Source organism: Mytilus californianus, unplaced genomic scaffold, assembly GCF_021869535.1.
Source record: "Mytilus californianus isolate M0D057914Y unplaced genomic scaffold, xbMytCali1.0.p SCAF_12, whole genome shotgun sequence".
In the NCBI taxonomy this organism is placed as follows: domain Eukaryota; kingdom Metazoa; phylum Mollusca; class Bivalvia; order Mytilida; family Mytilidae; genus Mytilus; species Mytilus californianus.
Genome location: NW_026262604.1, coordinates 47,990,956 through 48,014,768, shown reverse-complemented (window position 1 = coordinate 48,014,768; position 23,813 = coordinate 47,990,956). Strand labels below are relative to the sequence as shown.

Sequence of the window (23,813 nt, the reverse complement as noted above, 5' to 3'; positions counted from 1 at the left end):
ACAACACTTGTCAGGGTTTAAAACATGGTTCGGTTTTCCCTAGCATCGGTACTATTACTGGCTGTCACCAGCACAGCTTTTGCTGGACCATTAGGTGGTAAGACGAACTTAATTGGCAATCTTGTCATTAGATTTAAATTAGTTAATCATATTTCATTGATTTATTTCTAATACTTTAGTTAAGTTTGATTTTTTTTGTGAAATTGCTGTTTGAGTATTTCTTTAAATTTAAAGATGATAATAAAAACATTTATGTTTCAACGTTAACTATATCTATAGATATTTAAATAATTTGGTGAATTCAAATAAGATGAACTAACTAACTTCACATTTTTAAAACACGTAACCTGTAATTGTATTTGTCAAAACTTGTTTCAGTTATTTTATCATTTACTTGCATTGCACAAACCACTATTTATGCAAGACTTAACATTTCTTGTTATATGTTTTCTTTTTGTTGCACCTTTCTACATTGTTCCAGTAGTTGACTAAAGTTTCTAACGATTCTAATTATTTCAAATTTCAAATATGTTTTTACTTTTAATGTTAAAGCTATTACTTTAGCAACTTCGTTTGTAGAATTGACCCTCCCTTTCTGTTACATTAAGCATAAGTCGACCCATTAACGCAACAGTTGTCACACAAAAAGGCTTTACAAACGGAAGCTAATGAACCGAAAAGCATTATTGGTATTTGTTCATGACTGACAGAAAATCGACATAGCTTCTTTAGATTTCCATTATTTTCGCATTATGTTTACATATTGGAATAACTTACACTTAATCAGATACTTAATCATTTGAATAATAACTACATATTAATATAGTTGTACACCATATTGGAAATTATCATATATTTAGGGAATATTTAGAATATTTGACTTCGCTTTCATATTAGGAAGTTAGGCATCGACCATTCATCTTTAGTGTGGGCATGGGGACTTAAACTATCTTTTCTACTTTAATCACAAACAAATTATTTGTTTAATAACATACAGGAACATGACATTTAAAAGCTAAACAAACGATGTAGAATATGATTTATTAACTAAATTGAAGGTAAATGCAAATGATTTCTCTCCATTCTTTGGTTTAATACAATCATCAACCAGAAAACCCTTTTCTCTTTTCAAAATCAATCAACATTGTGAGATCATCCGATCATCCGATCACACACACTCATGACCGATTAATTGAGAACAGTCTTTAAAATGTACTAAAGTATCGCTTTCCAAGAACAGAAGTTAATGTTTTACATTCATTCTTAATATTCATCATAACAAATGAACATATATATCGCCACTGAATTTCACGACGGACCAGGTGATTTATTAGGTCATCTTCCCGCCAGGCTACTTCTTTTTCGGTAGTACTTTCATTATGTTGTTTTCTACGTGTTTGCTTGAGATTCGATTATGGTATTCTTAAACAAGCTGCGGCGCAGAGATCATATACGTTCCGTTCCATACTACGTAACACTTCACTAAATATTAAGTAAGTAGAGTATTGCGGAGCACGTACGGAACGGATATGAACTCTGTTTCGGAGATTGATTTGTAAATATTTTCTCTTTACAGATTATGGTGGTAATGGAATCAAGATAGTACGTAAGTACCTATTATGTTTTGTATGCGGAACTACAATCGGACATTGGAGTTTTCCAGTGAAAATGAGAAAAACTTGAAGTAGTTACAGTTTCTAGATATAGAAATAACTAGTTGCAACAAAATGGGGTGATCTATAAAATCATTCAAAATGTTTAGCAATGTTTCATCTTGTTTTCAGCAATTCATGTAAAACAAGAAAGTTGACAGGTCGTCAAATTTTCTGAAGTTTCATACTAGTAATCCCTGCACACTATTTATTGATAAAAGTTTTTAACTATTTGTTTACTTCATTCTAGATATTTTGAAATCAATGTATATACGTTGCATTCTTTCTTACATTTTGATTGGGGAGTATTTGTTGGAGAAGTGAAGTATACAGTTTTCTGTTTGCCTCTACTTTGCCTTTTTTTTCATTTTTGTTACAAAATCTGTTGGAATTAGAGAATAATTTGTAATTCTCTTCCTTCAATTTTCAGCTTACCACGGAGGCGGAGGAGGAGGAGGAGGAGGTGGCGGAGGAGGCCATGGCGGAAGTATGTCTATTTCCTAATTTAAAACATGCCATAATTATTAGTTTGTTATCTCACTATTTCTCCATTCATCCATCCATCCATCCATTTCACCTTTTTCACCAATGAGATATCCAGTGGTCATAAGGCCACTAACCAATCTGTTTTTCTTTTTGAGGACAAGAATAACAAAATGTTAGGATTAGCAGGTTGGATATCTCCCAAGAGTTCTTCTATTTAATTAAAGCATTTACTCATATCAAATGAATATAATTGAGATTAAAAGAATAGTTAGAATACAGTCTTTCTGATCTTATTTCCTTTGTCGTGAAATATCATTAGGTTTTCGTTCGGCATATTAAATATAGCGCACAAAAGAAAAACGAACGGATTTTTCCGTCGTGAACTCTTACTGGCATGTTGATTGATTTATGCTAGGATTTGGAAAGCACAAAACCGGAGCCGGTAACAAAAATGTAGCATTTTAGATTTCATGAAAGAAAAAAAAGAAAAGGTTGTACATTACTATCATAGAACTATTACACCAGTGATTCTTCGTGCGCATTATTGCAGTATTTCGTACAATTCAAAGATATTGATTTTTGTTTTCAAAATATAAAATCTATGGGGAAAAGGTAACATCTTGTATTCCTATAATGCAAGAAACAAGGATTAATAGCAACAATGCGCCTATATACCTTTACCATATCTATAGCACACTCTCTTTAACCTTTTACCTTTGATGTTTGCATATTTCATGTTTTTATTCAATGACACATTTGCGACAAATAAGTTCAGCTAAAAATTGCAATGCGTGCAATCAATGATTTAAATTAAAAAAGAATGCAGTAGAAGAGCAAGAAAACGTTTGACAAACTAGGAGAAGCTATCTCACATATACATTGTTTAGTTATTATCAAAAGTAAAGCAAATTTAAAGGAGACGAAATTGTTTCATTTGCAGGCTGGTCCCATGGTCCATATCACCGACATGGACTTGGTAAGCGCATAGTGCTGCTGCTATAACTTCTGCATCTGCAAATGTTTTAAGATCGCTTCATATCGATATAAAGAAAGATAATGCAATTCTAAAGCAATTCTATAAAATAATCTTTAATGAATCAGTAGCTGTCTTGTTTGTGTAAACTAGATTGCACCTTCCGCTTTTTTCATTGTCTAACTTTGAAATTAGTTAAGGTCAAAGTGTTTGCAAATGCAACATCGTATTTTAGTTCGACCTTACTGCTTGCTTTTAAATAAACTACTCGTAAATGCATTTAAAATCGCATCAACATGTTTATACATAAATTTATGCTGGCTGCAAAAAAAATTGATGGAGCAACCAACAGTGCACAGATTTGAGCGTACGCAATTTTTAACTTTGTCTCAATAAAATGCGTTATTCGTACTGAAATCGATGCATCGTGATTTCAATAGAAATATTTTTCGGCATTTAAAGGAGTAGGGCTCTGAAAGGGTTGATAATTCTTTACATCATTGATGCGTATGTAAAAGTCAGTTGTATCAATGCATGCAAATAGAATTCATTAAATCTGTGTCATTTATAGAAGCTTACAATTGAATAATAATTATGGTTGAAAAAAACGTATCTGTGATCGTAAAGAGCTATGTCTCTTATCCTAGAAGTACTGCTTTACATTAACACACGCGAATAGTAAATTGTTGTTGGCCTTTTGTACAGCTTTAATAACATACCCGATAAGAACACGCCTTATAACATGATATTTTTTCACAACTTTTATACAGGTGGTGGTAGCGGAAGCGGAGGATCGTCTGCACATGCCCACTCTTCAGGTACATACATATATGTTTTCTATTTGTAAAGTTTTATTTAACTGCAGTGTTAATATTTATCTTATTCAATTCTGTTTCGTGTATATTCAAAGAATATGCGTGATATGTTTGCATCTGGACTAAAACTGAACTAAAAAAATCAATCAATGATTTAACCTATATTTACTTTTAAAAATGGTTTTATTGGTTTCTTCATTACCCATTCTTAAAAAAAGATAAGTGATAAAGTCTTTTTGATTCAATGAGAAGCAAAACATACTGGACCACGTGGTTTGTTAACAGATACATCAACACAGGAATAAAGATTTAAATACATGTATACAATTTCTATAATTTAAACTAAATGCGTGTATTCACAATTATGATTAAATCCACTCACACACAAAAAGAAACTTTGTTGAATTTACAAATATATAATAAAAAGAAATGGTCTCAAACACGAATTTTTCTTTCAGCATCTGCCCATGTTCACCATTTTGGAAGTGGATCTTCACATGCATCAGCTGGCTGTAAGTAAAAAGAAACTTTCCGAATATCGATCGAATATTATAGCAGATATACTTGACTGTGAAAGAGAACAATGAAGATTTCTCAAAAATCATTTCATTTTTCTGGTTTTTAAGTTTCTCTGTTAAAACAATACAATAATATTCACAATTATGATTAAACCCACTCACACACAAAAAGAAACTTTGTTGAATTTACCGATATATATATAAAAAAATGGTCTCAAACATGAATTTTTCTTTCAGCATCTGCCAATGCTCACACTTTTGGAGGTGGACCTTCACATGCATCAGCTGGCTGTAAGTAAAAAGAAACCTTCCGAATATCGATCGAATATTATAGCAGATATACTTGACTGTCAAAAATCATTTCATTTTTCTGGTTTTCAATTTTCACTGTTAAAACAATACAATAGTCACTAGGGAAGAACTAAAATCATATACAGCACGATAAACATCGAAAACGAGAGGATAAACCAGTCAATTGCGCGAATAAAGTTAGGGAACGAAAGAAGAAAAGAAAATAGAATACTTGGAAAATATATGAAACAGAAGTAACACATTGTTCGTCTCTTAAATAAACAAAATTTAAACCAGATCATTGTTGTCTACTGGTCGACATTGGTTTACTACATGGTAAACATATAAAGATGTGGTATGATTGTAAATGAGACAACTCTCCATCAGAGACCAAATGACGTAGAAGTTAACAAATATAGGTCCCGGTGTGTCCCTCAACAATGAGTAAAAACGCACATCGCATAGCAAGCTTTAAAAGGCAATGAAATATGTAAAACAATTCAAACGATTATGTTTCCTTTACAGCATCATCCCATGCATCAGCCTCACATGGTGGTTTAGGAGGTGGCAGTGGTAAGTACCTTTACATTTTGACCACTTGTTACTAAGTTCCGAATAGAACACATGCATCTTTCTATTAAACAAAAGTTAAATGTTCTGTCAAAATACACAATTTTTTACAATTAAGGATGTTCGCTACTCTGTTTCAAAATAACAAGCTTTTTAAAAGACTGTTACAAATTGATAGTATATAAATGAAGGAACTAAAAAAGCAGAAAAAAAATGAAGGGTCCGTGTGCTTGTTTTCGAGATATAAGCCATGAACATTTGGCGGGGAATGATTCTCTCTAGATTTTTCATACATTTATCATTGGCACCTTTTTCTTTCAAAAACAGTGAAAAAATTACAAGGATTTTATAAGATTTTCAAATATGGCTTTTTAAACTATATGTAATAAAATTATGAAAAGAAAAGTAGTGATTAGCGAGCAAAATATTTATTAGCACTACATGGATAAAACCAGAGGATTCCGAATATCTGACAAAAATTCAAAAACAAGAGGAGCGAACATCCTTAATAGTCTTATTTTTGTCGAAAACCTTCCATTCGTTTCATTTCCTTCAAATTCATCTTTCAAACATTTGCGTGCATTAATTATTAGTTCGTCTCATATTGCAACTCTTTTTTTACGAAAGTAATTATATTTCAGCTCATGCACATAGCAGTTCTAGCGCTCACGCTCTATCCGGTGGATTTGGTGGATTCGGAGGTATTGGACCAGGAGGCATTGGCGGCATTGGCGGCGGCGGATTAGGTGGTGGTCCTGGTGGCATTGGCGGCATTGGTGGTCCAGGTGGCATTGGCGGTGGTGGAATAGGTCCCGGCGGCATCATATTCGGCCCAGGTAAGCAAACACATTTCATTACGGATTTTTTTTCTTCAAATAATCATTCATGTTTTCAAATATTTCTCGTTCCAGTTACAGTTAAAATAGATCAACCATTTTATTCCTCTTTTTTTTCTCAAAAAGATGAAATATTACAGCCTTTACGTTGCTAAATTATTTATAAATAACATCTTGAGCGTCATGATTTTGAACGTTTTTTTTTATTCTGGAGGATAGCCGTCTTTTGTGTTGTATATAACTTTTAGTTTATTTAAAAGACCTGGGTTTATTCAATGTATTCAAATCATTGTTAAGTAACAGAATGATATAAATATAATTAGCAAGCACTTTTATTTTGCAAACTTAATCCTAAATTTGAAATTAATTACTAGTACTTTTAGTCAGAAGAGTTGTAATCTATGTACGACACTGTTTACAAATCTCTGTAAAAATATTGCATCTATATAGATGCACAGAAATTGGTCGTTAGGGTGTTATACATTCAATATCCTTATAATTTTAATTTTGTTTATTTCATTTAGGTGGTCCAGGTTCCGCTAGTGGATCAGGCAGTGGCAGTAAGTAATTCATTTCAACACTTCAGAATATGATGCATTCTGGGTAATGTTTCAAAAATTCAACACCAAATGGCAATTTGTAATTGGTTAAAAAAACCATAAACGATGGAAATTCAACCGTTAACGTGAAGTTTTTTTTTTTATTTTGGGGTAAACACAATGAAATTACCAACATATCTAAAACTGCATAAATATAACATTACATCATTTATACTTGAGTGTGTAAAAAGAGCAATGAAATTTAGTTTGTTTATTTGCTAGTTTCCCATACATTTAATCTTACTTTTGATTACTACTTATTGAAAGAGTAACGATAGTTATTACCAGCCATTCAAATCATTGGACGAGTAATAAAAGGGGAACAAGACACATGTTTCATCCGATAATTCTAATATTTGCAATAGCTTAAGACGAATTCATGATTCCCCTAGCAAAATAACAATTACGCACGAAATACACTCTCAAATTGTTCAGCTGTTAACAAATGATCTATAGAAGCAATCATTAAAATGTGTGTATCTATCACAAATAACATATAGTATAAGTGATATTTCACATTTCCAAGAAAATGATAACAATCGTTTGCTACAGAATTTATCGATTTTAGTGACTCCAATATAAATGATCTCAGTCATAAAGTTTACTTTAATGAACATGACACATTATTATTTCGGTGCGTCCGGTGCGTCCGAAGCGTCCGAAAATTAATGAAATTTCTTATCTTATTGATAGTAATAAATTCAAAATAGCAGAAATTAACGATGAAAATCAAAAGCGCATTCAAAAAAGCCATAAGAAAAAATGATCGATCCCCTAAAATAAGTACACACTGACAAAACAATATTTGACTACTAATACAAATTTTCCGGTACAAAAAATTGTACAACGAATTGTCAACTTAGGATAGAAAGCAGAAATGTAAAACATATTCTCCCATTTTGAAACGCTATGACTATATTTGTTTTCGCTGTAGGAGCATTTGGTGGTAATGGAGGTTCAAGCGCAAGTGCAAACGCAGCAGCTCGTAAGTATTTTTTTAAAATCTTCACCATGGACAAAATTTAATGCAAATCCACCCGAGACCTAAGAATGAGGATGAAACCATTATAGGTCACTATATAGCCTTAAACAACGGACAAAACCCACATCATATCTTGTAATATAGTATTTGATAATGCTACAATTAAACTCAACCCCCTTTCCCCCACCTAGAATATAGATGTGAAAACTGGACCAATTCAGTAAATAAACTTACATTGAAGTTCGAAAGATTTAAGAGCTCCTTGTAATTCTTTACTTCTAAATGTGAATTCTAGCCCCTCGTTGCTTATATTGGCTACGAATGTGGTCTATAAGAATGATTACCTGTTACAAAAAATCGCTTGTTACCAATTACAGTGAAGGATTTCTAATTGTGTAAATCATATGTAAATTTCTTATATATACAGGTGCAAGTGCAAGTGGTGGCGGTGGATTCGGTGGACCAGGCTCTCCAGGAAATGCAGGTAAAATATTGTTTTTGAGATCAAATGGTAATTCTCTAGTTCGGTTGATTTACTATAATAATTAACATATTTTTGATTTATTAAAATTATGAAATCAGTACGATTCACGGATTGTATGTTTAAGTTATTATCATCAACTGGAATAATATAATTTGCAACCTATTACGAGCTATCGACACGGTAGGGGCTATAGGTAACACAATTCAAATCATGCTGTACACAATTGAAAATCAATTCTATTGCAATGGCATTCGGCAACGCAGACAAAAATCTGCTATGCACGAAACTTTTTTTTCATAGTAGTCGGTAACAAAGATCATAACCTATTGTAAATGTGGTATCGATTGCCGGTAATAGTGTATGTATAAAAGCTTCGGATAAATATAAAACGATTTTTTTGTATTTGTTTTAAATTTGTTTTTAGTGAATTCGTACTGACGATGATATTCTTTTCCGTCATAAGAACTTTCGTTTTTAACAATTATTGTTTTTGTATATTTTATAACATTATGTTATACACTTTACATACATATTTTGTAGGAGCACCAGGTCAACCTGGAATACCAGGAGCCCCAGGTACGTACATCTTTTCCAAATGTCCAGTTCCATGCTATTTTAATGGCAACTGTGTGCTAACAAACTCTACCTATTTAAAATCCTCCAATATCATACTAACGCTATAAATACAGTTCCTCCCCGCTATCGATCTCTCCAACTTGCGAGGTTAATATAGTCATCAAAGAGCATCGAAATATAACGACTTGATAATTCCGGTTAATATCATACCTGTTTAAATTGGATTTAAATGATCATAATGATTAAAAAGGCCTTCCATGTAGGTTTTGAAATTTAGTTATTAAATGACATATATCACTAACCACGTGGATCATCAACGCGATTTTCTTATATACTTAGAACATCAAATAAAAAATCTATAAATAGTCTGTCTGCCAACTGTCTGTAAACCAATAGTCAGTCTACCAAAAGTCTGTCTACCAATAGTCAGTAGAACAAGTCTGCTTAGTCAGTCTACTACAAGTCTACATACAAATAGTCTGTCGACCAACAGTCTGTTTACTAATTGTCTGTTTACCAACAGTATGTCTATCTATATTCTATACTTTTTGCCCATATACGTACAATATCACGACCATGTATTCTTATATCAAATTATGTCAATTGCATCTGTTTTTCATTTCATCAAAGTTACTATTTCTTTGAGGAATAAGAAATGATATATTAAAAAGCCAATGCATTCATTTCAGTTTACCAATATATACTTCAAATTAAGTAAATTTATGCTTTATCTTTTAAAGGAGTACCAGGACGTCCCGGAATAACCCAACCAGGCCGACCAGGAAATGCAGGACCACCAGGTCAACCAGGTAAAAATTACATTAAATATGTAACTGCAAATCTGAATCATAAGCTCAAACAAGTTAAGGTGGTACCCAACACCTTGACTAATATTAATTTGGCTCGTTTAATTTTCATAAAATTTTGACAAAATGTTTACTTTGACCCTTTGACAAAAATATAAAAATTTCAAAAAATTTGAACCAACCACTTTATCAGAAAAATTTCATTGGTTATATAGCAGTTTGACAAACACTAATTTTGATCATTGAGAAGCTTAATATTTCCTTAACAATACAACGTAATTAAAACGTTTAGCTGATTTTTACAGAGTTATCTCCCTGTAGTGTTAGGTACCACCTTAAATAAGAACGACGTAAATGTGCCAAGAAGACAACAATATGAGGGTTAATGTTATCAGATCTTACAGTACTCACAGTGCTAAAATACTAATTATGCATAAATTTAAACTGTCATATTTCAAAATGAATTCTCATTTGGGGTGAAATAATACTTTTTTACTTCAAGATTATAATATAGTATACGATGCTATTTTCAAATTTTAAAGCAACATTACATGTTTGTGCTATTGTAAGTAACATGTACTATTCAGAGTTATATATACAAATAAGGAGATGCGGTATGATTGCAAATGAGACAACTCTCAACCAGGCACCAAATGACATAGAAATTAACAACTACAGGTCACCGTATGTCTTTCAACAATGCGCAAAACCCATACCGCATAGTAAGCTATAAAATGCCCCTAAATCTCAAATGATGAGCAATTCCAACGTAAATGTGTATAGATATGTAAGATACTTATATACTATGTATTGTTTATAGGTAACCCAGGTCGTCCAGGCGCAGGAGGAAGACCAGGCGCACCAGGACGGCCAGGAGGACCAGGTATGTACAAAATGAAAACAATAATTTATAACGGACATGCGCCTGACGCGCTTTTCTGGATTAACCTTCATGGGGAACGCTCAAAGCCGAATATTTAAAGCCACGTGTAAACATAACAACTATTCAGGACATCATGTTTGTCTCATTTTCTTAATTTAATGTCAAATTTTATGAGATAGTATTTAAAAAGACATAGAGAGGAAATTGAGATGACACATATGAGCAATAAAATGTCTACACTTTCCAAAGTAGGATAAAAGGCATGACAAAGCCCTCAAAAAAAAAGTGTAAAAAAAAAAAAAAAAAAAAAAAAAACTCCGAAAGGACATCAGTTCATGAAACACTACACAGACAAATGGTTATAGAGCACTACGAACACCAACACCACGATGAATTTGAAATGAGTTCAGGTGCTCCGAAAAGGTAAGAAACTCCATAACTGCCGTGCTAGTTATAAACAAGAAAGAACGAAATGAACTTGAAGTCTTACGTTCTTGATATATACGGGGATAATATTCGTGAGCAATAGGTCAGAGTACAACTTGTTTGCAATAAATGTATAAACAAATTATGTTACGATAAATATTTAGACATACACATATATTTTATTTTAAAGGACGTCCAGGAATCCCCGGCAAACCAGGAAACCGAGGACAGTTAGGACAGCCAGGTAATGCCATGTCTTTAGGACAGAAATAGGGAGATCTCTAAAAGTCATGTTTGTTTAACGATGTTGTTGATGAGTTACTGTCTTATTAGTTTTAACACCATATTTACTTTTATCTATATTAACAATTTCATAATATATGAATGATACACATATGATGAAATATAAGTACCGTAAATATACAGAAAAGAGCTCCGATGAACTGAAAAAAATACAGTTTATCTATCATCTTTTTCTCATAATTCATGAGAACATTGTAAATGTAATCGTTGTAATAATGAAAAAAAAAACGACCACATCTTACCACCCCCCCCCCCCCCCCCCCCCCCCCAAAAAAAAAAAACAACCAGACATTTCTTTATAATCATGTTGGAGAAAAAAAAAACGTCTGCTGACTTTTCTAGAAACCGCCACCTCAGACTATCATAAATATACAACCAGTACAAAAACTCATATAGATTGGTGGGATGGTAAATATGTTATTTTTATACGAAATTTGCAGTGATTTAATAGTCTTCTGTTTTTTGTAGGCTCACCAGGACAGCCAGGTCACCCAGGTATTTATTTTATAATTGTAACACGACAATGTATGTTTTTCTATCAATGAATGTTTAAATTATTGTTTAGATAATTACCTTTCCAAATGGCTAAATACTTGATGTGAAAGGGTTTGAATATTTATTTACGAGAAAATTATAGAAAAGTTATATGTAACTTACTATTAAGTGATGTGTCACATCTTATGAAAGTTAAACACGACTGGTTCCCTATTGCAGGAGCATCAGGACAACCAGGTAGAAACGGAAGTCCAGGAAACCCAGGTAAACCAGGAACACCAGGTCACTCAGGAACACCAGGTCAGTATATTATGCCAAGAATGAAAATCATCCTCAAAACTACACTAAAATTAAAATTTGAAGATTATAATATAAATTAATGACACACATAAAATATCAAAAAGAAAGAACTAAATAATTGTTTTTAAACATTTTGTAATTGTTACCATTGTAAATTACGTGAGATGTGAACTTTGTAGTTTCTGAACACCTTTTACCTTAGTTGGTCATTTTTTGTAAGATTTTATACTATGTACTGTAATTTTTGCCCAATTTGTGGGACAAACATTGCCGCCTTAGATCATTCCTTTAATAATGTGTATACTATGCATAATACAAAACATAGAAAAATATGTTTTGTTTTGTATTTAATAGGATCACGTGGATCACCAGGAACCCCAGGAACACCAGGACAACCAGGAGTACCAGGTAAATTAATTGTACAATGTGATCTTACGTCATAAGTGTTTAACGCCCAGGAACACATAGACAACCAGCAGTACCTGGTAAAATAATTGTATAATGTAATCTTACGTCATAAGTGTTTAACGCCCAGGAACACATGGACAACCAGCAGTACCTGGAAAAATAATTGTATATTGTGATCTTACGTCATAAGAGCACTTACGTCATAAGAGCACCAGAATGAAAATAAAAATAGATGACAAAAAATAAAAGAAATCAATAAATTTTAAAAAAAATATAGCAATACATTCTGTGACTCATTCAATGGTTTATTCTTTAACAGTCTAATTTATGCAAGACATGGTATTTGTAGGCACCACCGGTGGACGAGGACCAAGAGGGCCCGCTGGAATAATCGGATTAATTGGTAAGAATGACATAATGCTTCTTTTAATTTATTGATCTATTTTGTATTTCACTCCGTTTAAAAAAAAATAAACGTATATGAAAACATAACTTAAAAGTAATGAATCAATTTATAAATTTTACATCCGTCCTTGTTAATGAAAATTAGACCAGTCAGAACGTCCAAAACAGAAACGTTCCCGTTATGCGGTATATACCATTTTTGATTGGTCCATTTGGAATAGAAGAAAGAGTTAAATATTAATTTAAATACCATTAATATTTCATATAATGTAAACACGTGAGACACTATTACATTTATCTTATTCAAATTGAATATGTCACTTGTACATATTTTAGTTTTTCTTTGAAAGTTAACTGCCGAAATAAAAATCCTCATTTATTTTTCAACAGGACCTAAAGGAAATCCCGGAGCATCAGGAAATCCAGGCGCACCAGGAATACCAGGTATTTAATACTACCATTAAGACCTTGGTTAATGGCGATATTTCGTTAATCGTTAATGCGTTTGTTAGAGGCCTATGCATAAATGCCTTTTGGGCATTCAGGAAATTTATAATTTAAATAGTTGTAGTAATTTAGAATTTTACTATAAATGTTTGAAAATAGATGACTCAAATTTAAGAGTTTCGTCTTGTTACATACTTTTACCTCGTTTTCATGTTCTAAACCCCGATAATAAACACAGATATGAATATTAATAAAAACATAATCATGTAATCAGCAAATTCCCTGATATAGCACCTGTCATGAAGGCCTTTTATACGTAAAATACATATATTTTTTTTTACTTTCATAGGAGAGGGAGGACCAAGAGGACCACAAGGTAAAATATTTCAAAATTTTGTGCATCCTAATAAAAGAACCATAAAACATTAATTTTCAATTAAGCATAATTTTATACGGATGAAGAACATAAATATATATCTGTAATTCGACGTTTAAGAATCTGATGCATTCTGGGTCAAATTTTCACAAGCCGGATACCTAAACGTTGTGATTTGTAAACAATATCATAAACAATGAAAATTCAACCAATGACGTGATGTAATTTTCATTTTGGAGGACAAACATTGAAATTACCCACAAATCTTTAGAACTGTCTTAGCTTTAATACATCTTGACATCAATTTGGTTTATTCTCAAAGGACCAGCCGGAGGACCAGGATCATCAGGCCCATCAGGAGACAAAGGATCACCAGGTACACCAGGCGGAAACGGACCAAGAGGAGCAATCGGACCACAAGGACCATCAGGTAAATCATTTTTTTTAGATACCCACTTTTGATTTATATAATTCACCACATCCTTTCTGCTGACATAATTTTTTTCTATTAAAACAATTTTGGGTAGAACAAATAGTGCAGAAGCAAAATCTCTGAATGAAAGGATAATTATAGGTGATAGTATATGTAATTGATCTACTGTTCCAGTTGTGCAATTGTTAAAACTGTTCAAGTTTATCATTCTTCAGTTGCCAAAAAACAATAAATTATAATTGTAAAATGAAATTTATTACGCTGATTATGTATTCGAAATATATCTTCAGGACCACCCGGGGATGGAGGACCACAAGGAGGAAGAGGATCACCAGGAACACCAGGCAAACCTGGAGCTAAAGGCCCACAGGGTAAGCACTGTAACTTTAAAGATGGAAATAAAAAAACTAATAAATCCTATATATCCAAATCATGTTAATGTTGGATTGGTTCTTCATTTGCAAATTTCTTTTCTTGACTTAAATCTACATTTTCTACCAAAATAAAACTCACATTACAGTTATGCCTCAATCTTAAACTTTCCTGCTTATGATACAACAGTGCGGAGATTCACAATTATATTATGCACAACTAAATGTATACTTAAGGAATTAAAATATATACATACAAATGGATAGCCTTTGAATTCTATAGATATGAGACAACAATCAAGGTCATAAACAAACAAAACATAATAAAAAAAGAATGTATTCAACTGAGCAAAGTCATAATTGTTGTAAGATTAAAGAAGAAAATGTATGTTAACTATTGGAGGTTTTTACTTTTTTATCTTCAGGATCAAACGGAGACGTTGGACCACAAGGAGCATCCGGACCAAAAGGACCACAAGGTACATAATTACCTATATGCCGGTTATACCGTTCACTCTTTTGTCTAAAGCAAAATAAACCGCTTCGGTTGTCTATTTGTTTCGTGAACGCCACGAGTGCAGGAAGTCACGGATTTGAACCCAGTCTGGGTCAAACAAAAGACTAGAAAATTGATATGTGCTGCTTCTACGCTTTATAGCATGTGGCAATTGAGAGTAGTAAATATAAATAATAGATAAGAATACCATAATCTTTGCAAGTACTTCGTCAACGGCACAGCGCAAGTGCTAAGGAAAAAACCACGATGAAAAAAACGCAAACAAACGTGGAAGAAAGATAGTTTTAATTGATTCTGAAAGATGTATGTTCATACACTAAATCATTGAATATCTGTAAGGACAAAGTTCAATTAACAAATATAAACATCGATCTATTGCATGTCTACCTTCTCACTTAATTTTCACGTGCTCCATGATTCTGTGTCGATTTTAAAAAAGGCCAAATTCAGTAAACCTCGGCAAAAATACAAAAGTTAGTAATGTAAATGTAAAAATCGTACATAGAGGAGTTCGTTTAGTATATATACATGTATTGGTTCAATAATTTGAATTTTCTATAACTTCATAATTTTAAGAAACTCGTTTCATATGACTGTACATGTATCTTATATTGACTATTTGTATTTACAGGTCCACAAGGAAAAGCGGGTGTCAAAGGTAATATTTTGTTTTCATTTGTAGTCAGTATGTAGCAAATGCATATCGCAGTTCATATTTAAAACCATCGTTTATAAATCGTTTGGTCCTGATCATATTTGTTAATAGTAGCAAACATTAAAATTGAAGCGATCAAATTCAAACGTTCTCACAACTCACAAGTATCATAAGTTGAACATTACATTTAAGGTCTTTTACAAAGGGAGTATTTCTTTTAATTTCAGGACCAGCCGGAGATCAAGGAGCTAGAGGAGCAGAAGGAACAGCCGGACCACCAGGACCACAAGGAGAACAAGGATTGAAGGGTCCATCAGGAGGCCAGGGACCAGCCGGTATAAATATATATATATGCAATTGTTCAGTGAACTTGCATTGTGGATTTTTTTTTAATCAATTACATTTTAATACATACATATTGTACATATACATTTGTATTACAGAACAATGTTTTAGTGTACAGTGTATAAAAGTTTTTTACTACTCATTTAACTAGTTTTTCCTCAGATATTATTTATTTATTACAAATCCGTGATGTCGAAACGATTCATAAAAACTGGAGACCAAGTAAAATTATTACAATGAATTAAGAATATTCAATTTTTAAAATGTACTATTTAGTTTAAAAACCACAACTGATAGGTTGATATGTTCTAATCACGGTATTTACTTATTATAGGACCAGCCGGACCATCAGGAGAACAGGGACCAGGAGGTGAAAGAGGAGGCCAAGGACCACAAGGACCTGAAGGACCAACTGGTGGGTATTTTATTCAGGTCAGGTGATCTGTCTTAATAAACATGAACTACTCACTATACGGAGAAAATGTTCTTCTATAGATTAGAGCTTACAGGGGTAATACAGATGTAAGCAATACATATATTCTGAAGATTTCTGACTAAATGAAGATCAATTATACATGTATTTATTTACAAGTTTTGTACACGAATACTTATAAAGTACCATACAATGATAGATCCCCAATATCCAGGTACCTAAATATGCGTCACAGAATTATCCACTCGTTTGATGTAAACTTTACAATAAAAACCGAAACACAAATTAACCAAAATTGAAAAAAAACACAAGTCTAACAAAGACCAGAGGTTTCCGACTTGGGAAAGGCGCAAAAATGTGGTGGGGTTAAACATGGTTTATGAGATCTCAAAGACTCCTAATTAGTCGAAATGATGTGACCTTGGTGATGTTTTCTTTTTAATTCTACGTCCATTTAGTTTCAATTGTATTATGACAAATATTGCTTTGATTAACAGGACCAGCAGGACCAAGAGGAGCATCTGGATCACAGGGACCAGCAGGGGAACGCGGCGCACCTGGAGCACCAGGTAAAAAAGGACCAAATGGAGACCGCGGCAACCAAGGACTACCAGGAGCACCAGGCAAAAATGGAGCCAGAGGAGATAGAGGAGCAAGAGGTCTGTTTTGTTATTGTTTATGTTTAGCTCCCAACTTACATAAGAAAAAAAAATGTTCATAGATTAATAACTTCATATTTTTTTCTTGATATTTTGTTTCTAATCTTTATACTCTTTATAATCTGTTTTTTTTTCCAAGATATTTTATGGCCTAAGTTTAACGTGAAGTAAATGTAAAAGTTTAGATAAATTAATATAGAATAACCATAATTTTGTAGCAACAAAATCATACATTGTAAAATATGAAAACACTTTCACAGATCAACGATATATATTTTAAAAATTTCATTAGACTTAAACATTTGAAACAACAGTTTTATAACTCTCTGAAATTAATAGAAATATATTAAAAACGGAACAAATGAAATCTCCATCTTATAATCATGTTGTATTTGTTGTATTTGTTCTGATGATTAACATATTTAAACGATGGGTCTTTTCACAGGAAGCAACGGATCACCCGGCAGAACAGGAGCACCAGGAAGCCGAGGAAAGATTGGACCACAAGGACCACATGGACCAAGAGGAGCACGAGGTATTTTAAACTATAAGATAACATGCAATTTTCATATTGAATAAACACACTGGTAAAGACGGATAAACATTGATGTTTATTTGTAATAATTTCAACTATATATTGAATTATAATTCAATGCATAATACTGCAATTTCAGTATAGTTATCAATAATTAATAACTGTGAAATAGTTAATAATAATCTTATTTGCACCCATAATAATCTTATTTGCAAATTACACCCATATAGGTCAAGCGAAAAAAAAAACCCACAAAATAAAAAACAATATAACACAAAATATAACACCATATTTACACAACAGTCAAGAATTACAAGTTTAAACATAAAACAAAAACATAGTAATGTTAATGTAACTTTTGATGAACATGGATCTCATTTTCGCAACTCTAAAGATTGGAGTCACCAACTGCTGCCAAAAGTTCAGATTAAGGATTTAAAATTTGTTTTAGCTTGAACACTGGTTGAGAATATGAAATAGTCATAGAAAGTTGAGATACTATGATGATACATACAAATACAACGAGTTGTGTGTCCCATTCGAAAGTAGATATACACGAACGTTCCTCTTTATACTATTGTATGTGCTACAATATGAGATGTTGTGGATGGAATTTTTACAGAATAGAGAAAAATGGCCAAAACTATAAAAAATAGAGAAAAATGTCCCAAAGAAAAAGAATAAAGAATAGTGAGGTGCAAAAATATAAAAAGAATAAGAGAATAATGAGGTGCTAAAATATAAAGACTGGAGAATAATGGGGTGTTAAAATATAAAGAATAGAGAATAATGAGGTGCTAAAATATAAAGAAAAGAGAATAATGAGGTGCTAAAATATAAAGAATAGAGAATAATGAGGTGCTAAAATATAAAGACTGGAGAATAATGGGGGGCTAAAATATAAAGACTGGAGAATAATGGGGGGCTAAAATATAAAGACTGGAGAATAATGGGGGGCTAAAATATAAAGACTGGAGAATAATGGGGGGCTAAAATATAAAGACTGGAGAATAATGGGGTGCTAAAATATAAAGAATAGAGAATAATGGGGTGCTAAAATATAAAGAATAGAGAATAATGCGGGGCTAAAATATAAAGAATAGAGAATAATGGTAAAAAAGTATAAAGAACAGAGAAATGGTCTAAAAATTAAAGAATACAGAAACGCCCACCCCATTACAGACCCTCTTACGATAGTCAGCTTATAAGTTGGTAAAGTTAATAACAAGTTGATAATAATATATGGTTGATAAAATAGGTGTTGCATTGATGAAACCTCAAAAGATGTCGTAAAATACAGGAAAACTACCGCCTGTGTTTCGGGAATCTATATTGATTTAATGAAGTTCATTATCTAATAAAAAAATATGTATTTCTACAGGATCACAAGGACCCAAAGGACAACGTGGAGACCAAGGAGCCCCAGGTAAATATTATATTTGATGGAAAAGGGATATGGATATATATATAGATTCGGACATTGGTGACAGTGGATTATCGGATTTATCCAAACGAGATATTTAACTATTGAGATTGAATAAATCCGATAATCCACGGGTAATTTTGTAAGAATCTGTTTCTCTAATGATTGTCAAATAATTTTCATTTTTGATTATCGAAAATCACCTTTTAGTGTCTTCCACATTCCACAAAGTTGTCAATTTCATTAACCACACGTTGATTAAACTTTTTTATGCAATGGGTTTGGAAAGGGTTGAATTGCCAAAGAATTAGGGAAAAATTTATATACTTCAGAAATGATTCTGACGATCATAGACCCCCAATGGCACGTAATACTTTGGTGATGCATACAAATTGAGTAAACAATAGTTTAAACTTAAGTGTGTATTCATTATTCTGCACATTTGTCATTATGGTTAAGCAATCAAGAATATCTCAATTCGTCTAACAGGTTGAATTTTAGAATAATATTCAACAGTGAAAGATGTGCACAGAATCTACGTACATGAATACAAAGGGAGGCAAACGAAACGAAGAAGCAGGAAAGAGCACAAGACTACCGGAGTTATCTTTCACTGAACAGTTGTCAAATCAAAGGGCTGTAATACGTACTGAATCAATATCAATAAGCTTGATACAGTTCTCTCCCTTTGACCCAGAAATAGCAATGTGTTGAACAAAGAACACCAACCCTTACATTTAAAAATTAATTATTTTCAAAAATAAAAAAAATTTCCTTGGTGTTTTTCGTAATGTACAGTTTTCAATTCAAAGGGCTGTAATACGTACTGTATCAATATCAATAAGCTTGATACAGTTCTCTCCCTTTGACGCAGAAATAGCAATGTGTTGAACAAAGAACACCAACCCTTGCATTTTAAATTTTTATAAAAAAAAATGTTTTGATTTCTTTCCTAGGTGTTATACGTATTGTTATTGATGACCAGAGAACAGGACCCGAAGTTGAAGAATTCCCTGGTAAGATTTTGTTTTAACAATACAGTTTCCTAGACTGCTTCTCTGTTTTACATTTTGTTAAAATTTGGAAACATACAAATGTGTCAGTCTTTCAAAGAACGGTAGTTAGGTGCTTTTAGTGCGAATAAAATGGCGAAAAGCGGAGTGAATGTAAAGATTAAAATGTAATATTATTATAGATATGAAAACGTATATGTAAGTTTAAATTGATTAATAATCAGGAAGTGCATAGACTATTATAATAAAATATCATTCATTTCCGTTTCCAAACGATTAAATTTTACATTTTCATTTGATCAGGATTTGGTGGATTCCCTGGATTCCCTGGATCCGCTGGAGCGGGTTCATCATCAGGAGCTAGTGCATTTGGAGGACCTGGCGGAGCCGGCGGTTTCCCATTCGGGCCATTCGGAGGAGCAGGAGGTCCCGGAGGTGGTCCAGGAGGACCAGGAAGTCCTGGAGGACCAGGAGGTCCCGGAGGACCAGGAGGTCCCGGAGGACCAGGAGGACCAGGAGGACCAGGAGGTCCCGGTGGATTAGTAGGAGGAGGAGCAGGAGGTCCCGGTGGATTAGGATTAGGAGGAGCAGGAGGTACCGGTGGATTAGGAGGAGGAGGAGCAGGAGGTCCCGGTGGATTCGGTGGAGGAGTAGGTCCTGGTGGATTAGGCGGATTTGGTGGATTAGGAGGTGGAGGACTAGGAGGAGGAGCTAGCGCCGGAGCATCATCGTCAGGATCGGCTTCTGCATCTGGTGGTGGACCATTCGGAGTACTCAATGTAGGACCAGGAGGTGGAGGAAGCTCTTCAGCATCTGCAGCGTCTAGAGCACACGCACTCGCTTTAGGAGGTCTCGGTGGTGGAAGTGCATCAGCAGGTAGTCATTCCTCATCTAGCGCACACTCATTCGGCGGACACTTATTCCACAGTGTGACCCACCATGGAGGTCCTTCACATGCTTCAGCACATGCAACCGCTCATGCCCATGCATCTGCAAGTGGAGGAGGAGGTCACGGAGGTCACGGAGGCCACGGAGGCCACGGAGGACCATATAAACCTGGATATTAACTTTAAATTGACTTCTTTGTAGTAAAATGAATGTTTATTGTAATATTAAAATCTGCAAGTCTTCGTAATTATAGTTCTCTTTTCAATTATAACACATGGAACATACGTCAAAAGATGTAATCAAACAAGCCAATTAACTAAATGACATCTAGAGGTCAAACAGTTTTCAACCATAAACATGTGTTTATATAAAATTTAGGCTTTAGACATGTCAGATCGTTCCAGAGTCTAAACACGTGATTCGTCCATCAAAACAAAATTCTCAAAATAACAAAAACATTGGGACATACTATCAGTAATGGAACTAGTTAAAGGTAAATGAAAGAAATAATAGAAAATTCAACACAAGAACAATATACAATAAAAAAAATAAAAAAAATAATCAGAGAATGCTAGCAATTACCGAATGTAAGTTAACAGTACTTAAACTGGTGTTTTAGCATCTTATCGTCATACACTCTAATATTGGTGGCTGTACTTTATAGAATTTTCACATATTAAAGGTCGTAAACAGGACAGAAAGACATAATCTTTAGGAAGCAGGATAAACAAAAGTGTTGCTTCAAACCAATTTTTTCAAGAATAAAAAAAATATGTATTCCCTATGAATATGCTGCAATTAATCAAATGATTGATTTAATGAGAATAGGACATAAACATATTGTACGTTTGCAATTTATAAATGTCCAATAACTTTAAATATCTATTTTTGTCAAGATTTGAAGCACATTGAACTGTAAATAAATAATAAGACCCCCTCCCCCCCCCCCCCCCCACACACACACAAAACAAACAAAACAAAACAAAACAAAAAACCATAATGGAAGAAGAACACCAACCACTTTTTACACAGAAATATAGACAAAAAGTCGTTTTCATCCTTACATATTGCTAAGTCTTTAGATTTTTAAGTTGTGTTTTGTAGTTTGATGTTTGTTTGTCTGTCTTTCTGCCATTTTTTGGTTTGTTTTGCCATGATATCGTTAATTAGTTTTCGACCTCTTGAGTTTGAATATCCTGTTAGTTTCATCCGTCTCTCTTTTACATATAATAACACATGAAGTGGACTAATACATATTACAAACACCTGATGAATATAGAAATAAAAGAGATGTGAATTGATTACCAATGAGACAATTATTTACAAAAATGTCAAAAGTTAGTCCGTTGTTAATTTATGTATGTCATTTTGCTTAGTTTTTTTTGTTACCTATTCTGACATCAGACTCGGACATCTTTTAAACTGAGTTTTACTGTGCGTATTGCTGTGTGTTTCTTTATTCTACATTGGCTAGAGGTATAGGGGCAGGGTTGATATCTCACAAAACATGTTTAACCCCGTCGCATTTTTGCGCCTCTCCCAAGTCAGGAGCTTCTGGCCTTTGCTAGTCTTGTGTTTTTTTTAATTTTAGTTCATTTGTATGTTTTGGAGTTTAGTATGACGTCTATTTTCACTGAACTAGTACACATTTTTATTTAGGGGCCAGCTGAGGCCCACCTCCGGGTGCGGGATTTTCTCGCTGCGTCGAAGACCCATTGGTGGCCTTCGGCTGTTATCTGCTCTTTGGTAGGGTTGTTGTCACTTTGACATATTCCTCATTTCCATTCTCAATTTTAATATAAACAGCTGAAATGTATATGAACAACTACAGGCCACCGTTTTCAATAATATACAAATATAAAAAATAAGAAGATGTGGTATGATTGCCAATGAGACTACTCTCTACAAGAGACCAAATGACACAGAAATTAACAAATATAGGTCACCGTACGGCCTTCAACAATGAGTGAAACCCATACAGCATAGTCAGCTATAAAAGGCCACGAAGTGAACACATATCTTAAAGCAAGCTATACAATACCCAAAGTGACGAAATGTGAAATAATACAACAGAGAAAATTGATTTAAGCTTGGAGGATAAAAGGAAAATCATTAGACATGTATACTAGCCTACGAATAAAGACACCTGTTTTAAGAAAGACAAAAAAAAAAAAAAAAAAAAAAAAGAAACAGAAGAATGCAGCGGAGTAAAACATGTTTGTGGTTCATCAACACTTTCCTAGCCTTTGACAGAGGACTTACAACACAAAATTACCATTTTAGCTGATTATCCTTTAGGAAAGACAAAAAAAAAGAATGCAGCGGTGTAACACATGTTTGTGGTTCCTCAACACTTTCTTAACTTTTGACAGAGGACTTACAACACAAAAGTACAATTTTAGCAGATTATTCTTTAGGAAAGACAAAAAAAAAGAAGAAGAAGAAAGAAATGCAGCGGAGTAAAACATGTTTGTGGTTGCTAAACACTTTTCTAACCTCTGACAGAGTACTTACAACACAACAGTACAATTTTAGCAGATTACCCTTTATGAAAGACAAGGAAAAAAAAGGATGCAGAGGAGTAAAACATTGTTTGTGGTTCCTCAACACTTTCCTAACCTTTGACAATGAACTTACAACACAACATTAGCACAATTTGTAAAACTGATTATAGATATAAGAAGATGTGGTATGAGTGCCAATGAAACAATTCTCCATCCAAGTCAAAATTTATAAAAGTAAACCATTATAGGTCACAGTACGGTCTTCAACACGGAGCCTTGGCTCACACCGAACAGTAAGCTATAAAGGGCCCCAAAAAATTACTAGTGTAAAACCATTCAAACGGGAAAACCAACGGTCTAATCTATATAAAAAACGAGAAACGAGAAACACTTATGAACCACATCA

The 23,813-nt window shown here is 33.4% G+C and overlaps 1 protein-coding gene across 4 annotated transcripts; it reads left to right on the top strand.

Moving 5' to 3' along the window:
- On the top strand, positions 1-21,150 carry LOC127721936 (collagen alpha-1(I) chain-like). 4 transcript variants are annotated; one of them, XM_052228774.1, is made up of 34 exons: positions 2-97; positions 1,577-1,606; positions 2,083-2,139; positions 3,079-3,114; positions 3,882-3,929; positions 4,385-4,438; positions 4,682-4,735; positions 5,261-5,308; positions 5,947-6,141; positions 6,666-6,701; positions 7,675-7,725; positions 8,150-8,206; positions 8,747-8,782; positions 9,523-9,591; positions 10,409-10,471; positions 11,088-11,141; positions 11,669-11,695; positions 11,915-11,995; positions 12,350-12,403; positions 12,753-12,806; positions 13,199-13,252; positions 13,605-13,631; positions 13,954-14,061; positions 14,355-14,435; positions 14,861-14,914; positions 15,584-15,610; positions 15,835-15,942; positions 16,287-16,367; positions 16,883-17,044; positions 17,490-17,579; positions 18,961-19,005; positions 19,959-20,018; positions 20,319-20,609; positions 20,643-21,150. In XM_052228774.1, exons 1-34 carry the CDS (start codon positions 25-27, stop codon positions 21,080-21,082), a joined length of 2,805 nt encoding a protein of 934 aa, XP_052084734.1. In that variant the 5' UTR covers positions 2-24; the 3' UTR covers positions 21,083-21,150. The 4 variants fall into 4 exon arrangements, with proteins under 4 accessions (XP_052084733.1, XP_052084734.1, XP_052084735.1 ...); XM_052228773.1 differs by having other exon boundaries at positions 1-97; positions 20,319-21,150; XM_052228775.1 differs by lacking the exon at positions 4,682-4,735.
- The last annotated feature ends 2,663 nt before the right edge of the window (positions 21,151-23,813 follow it).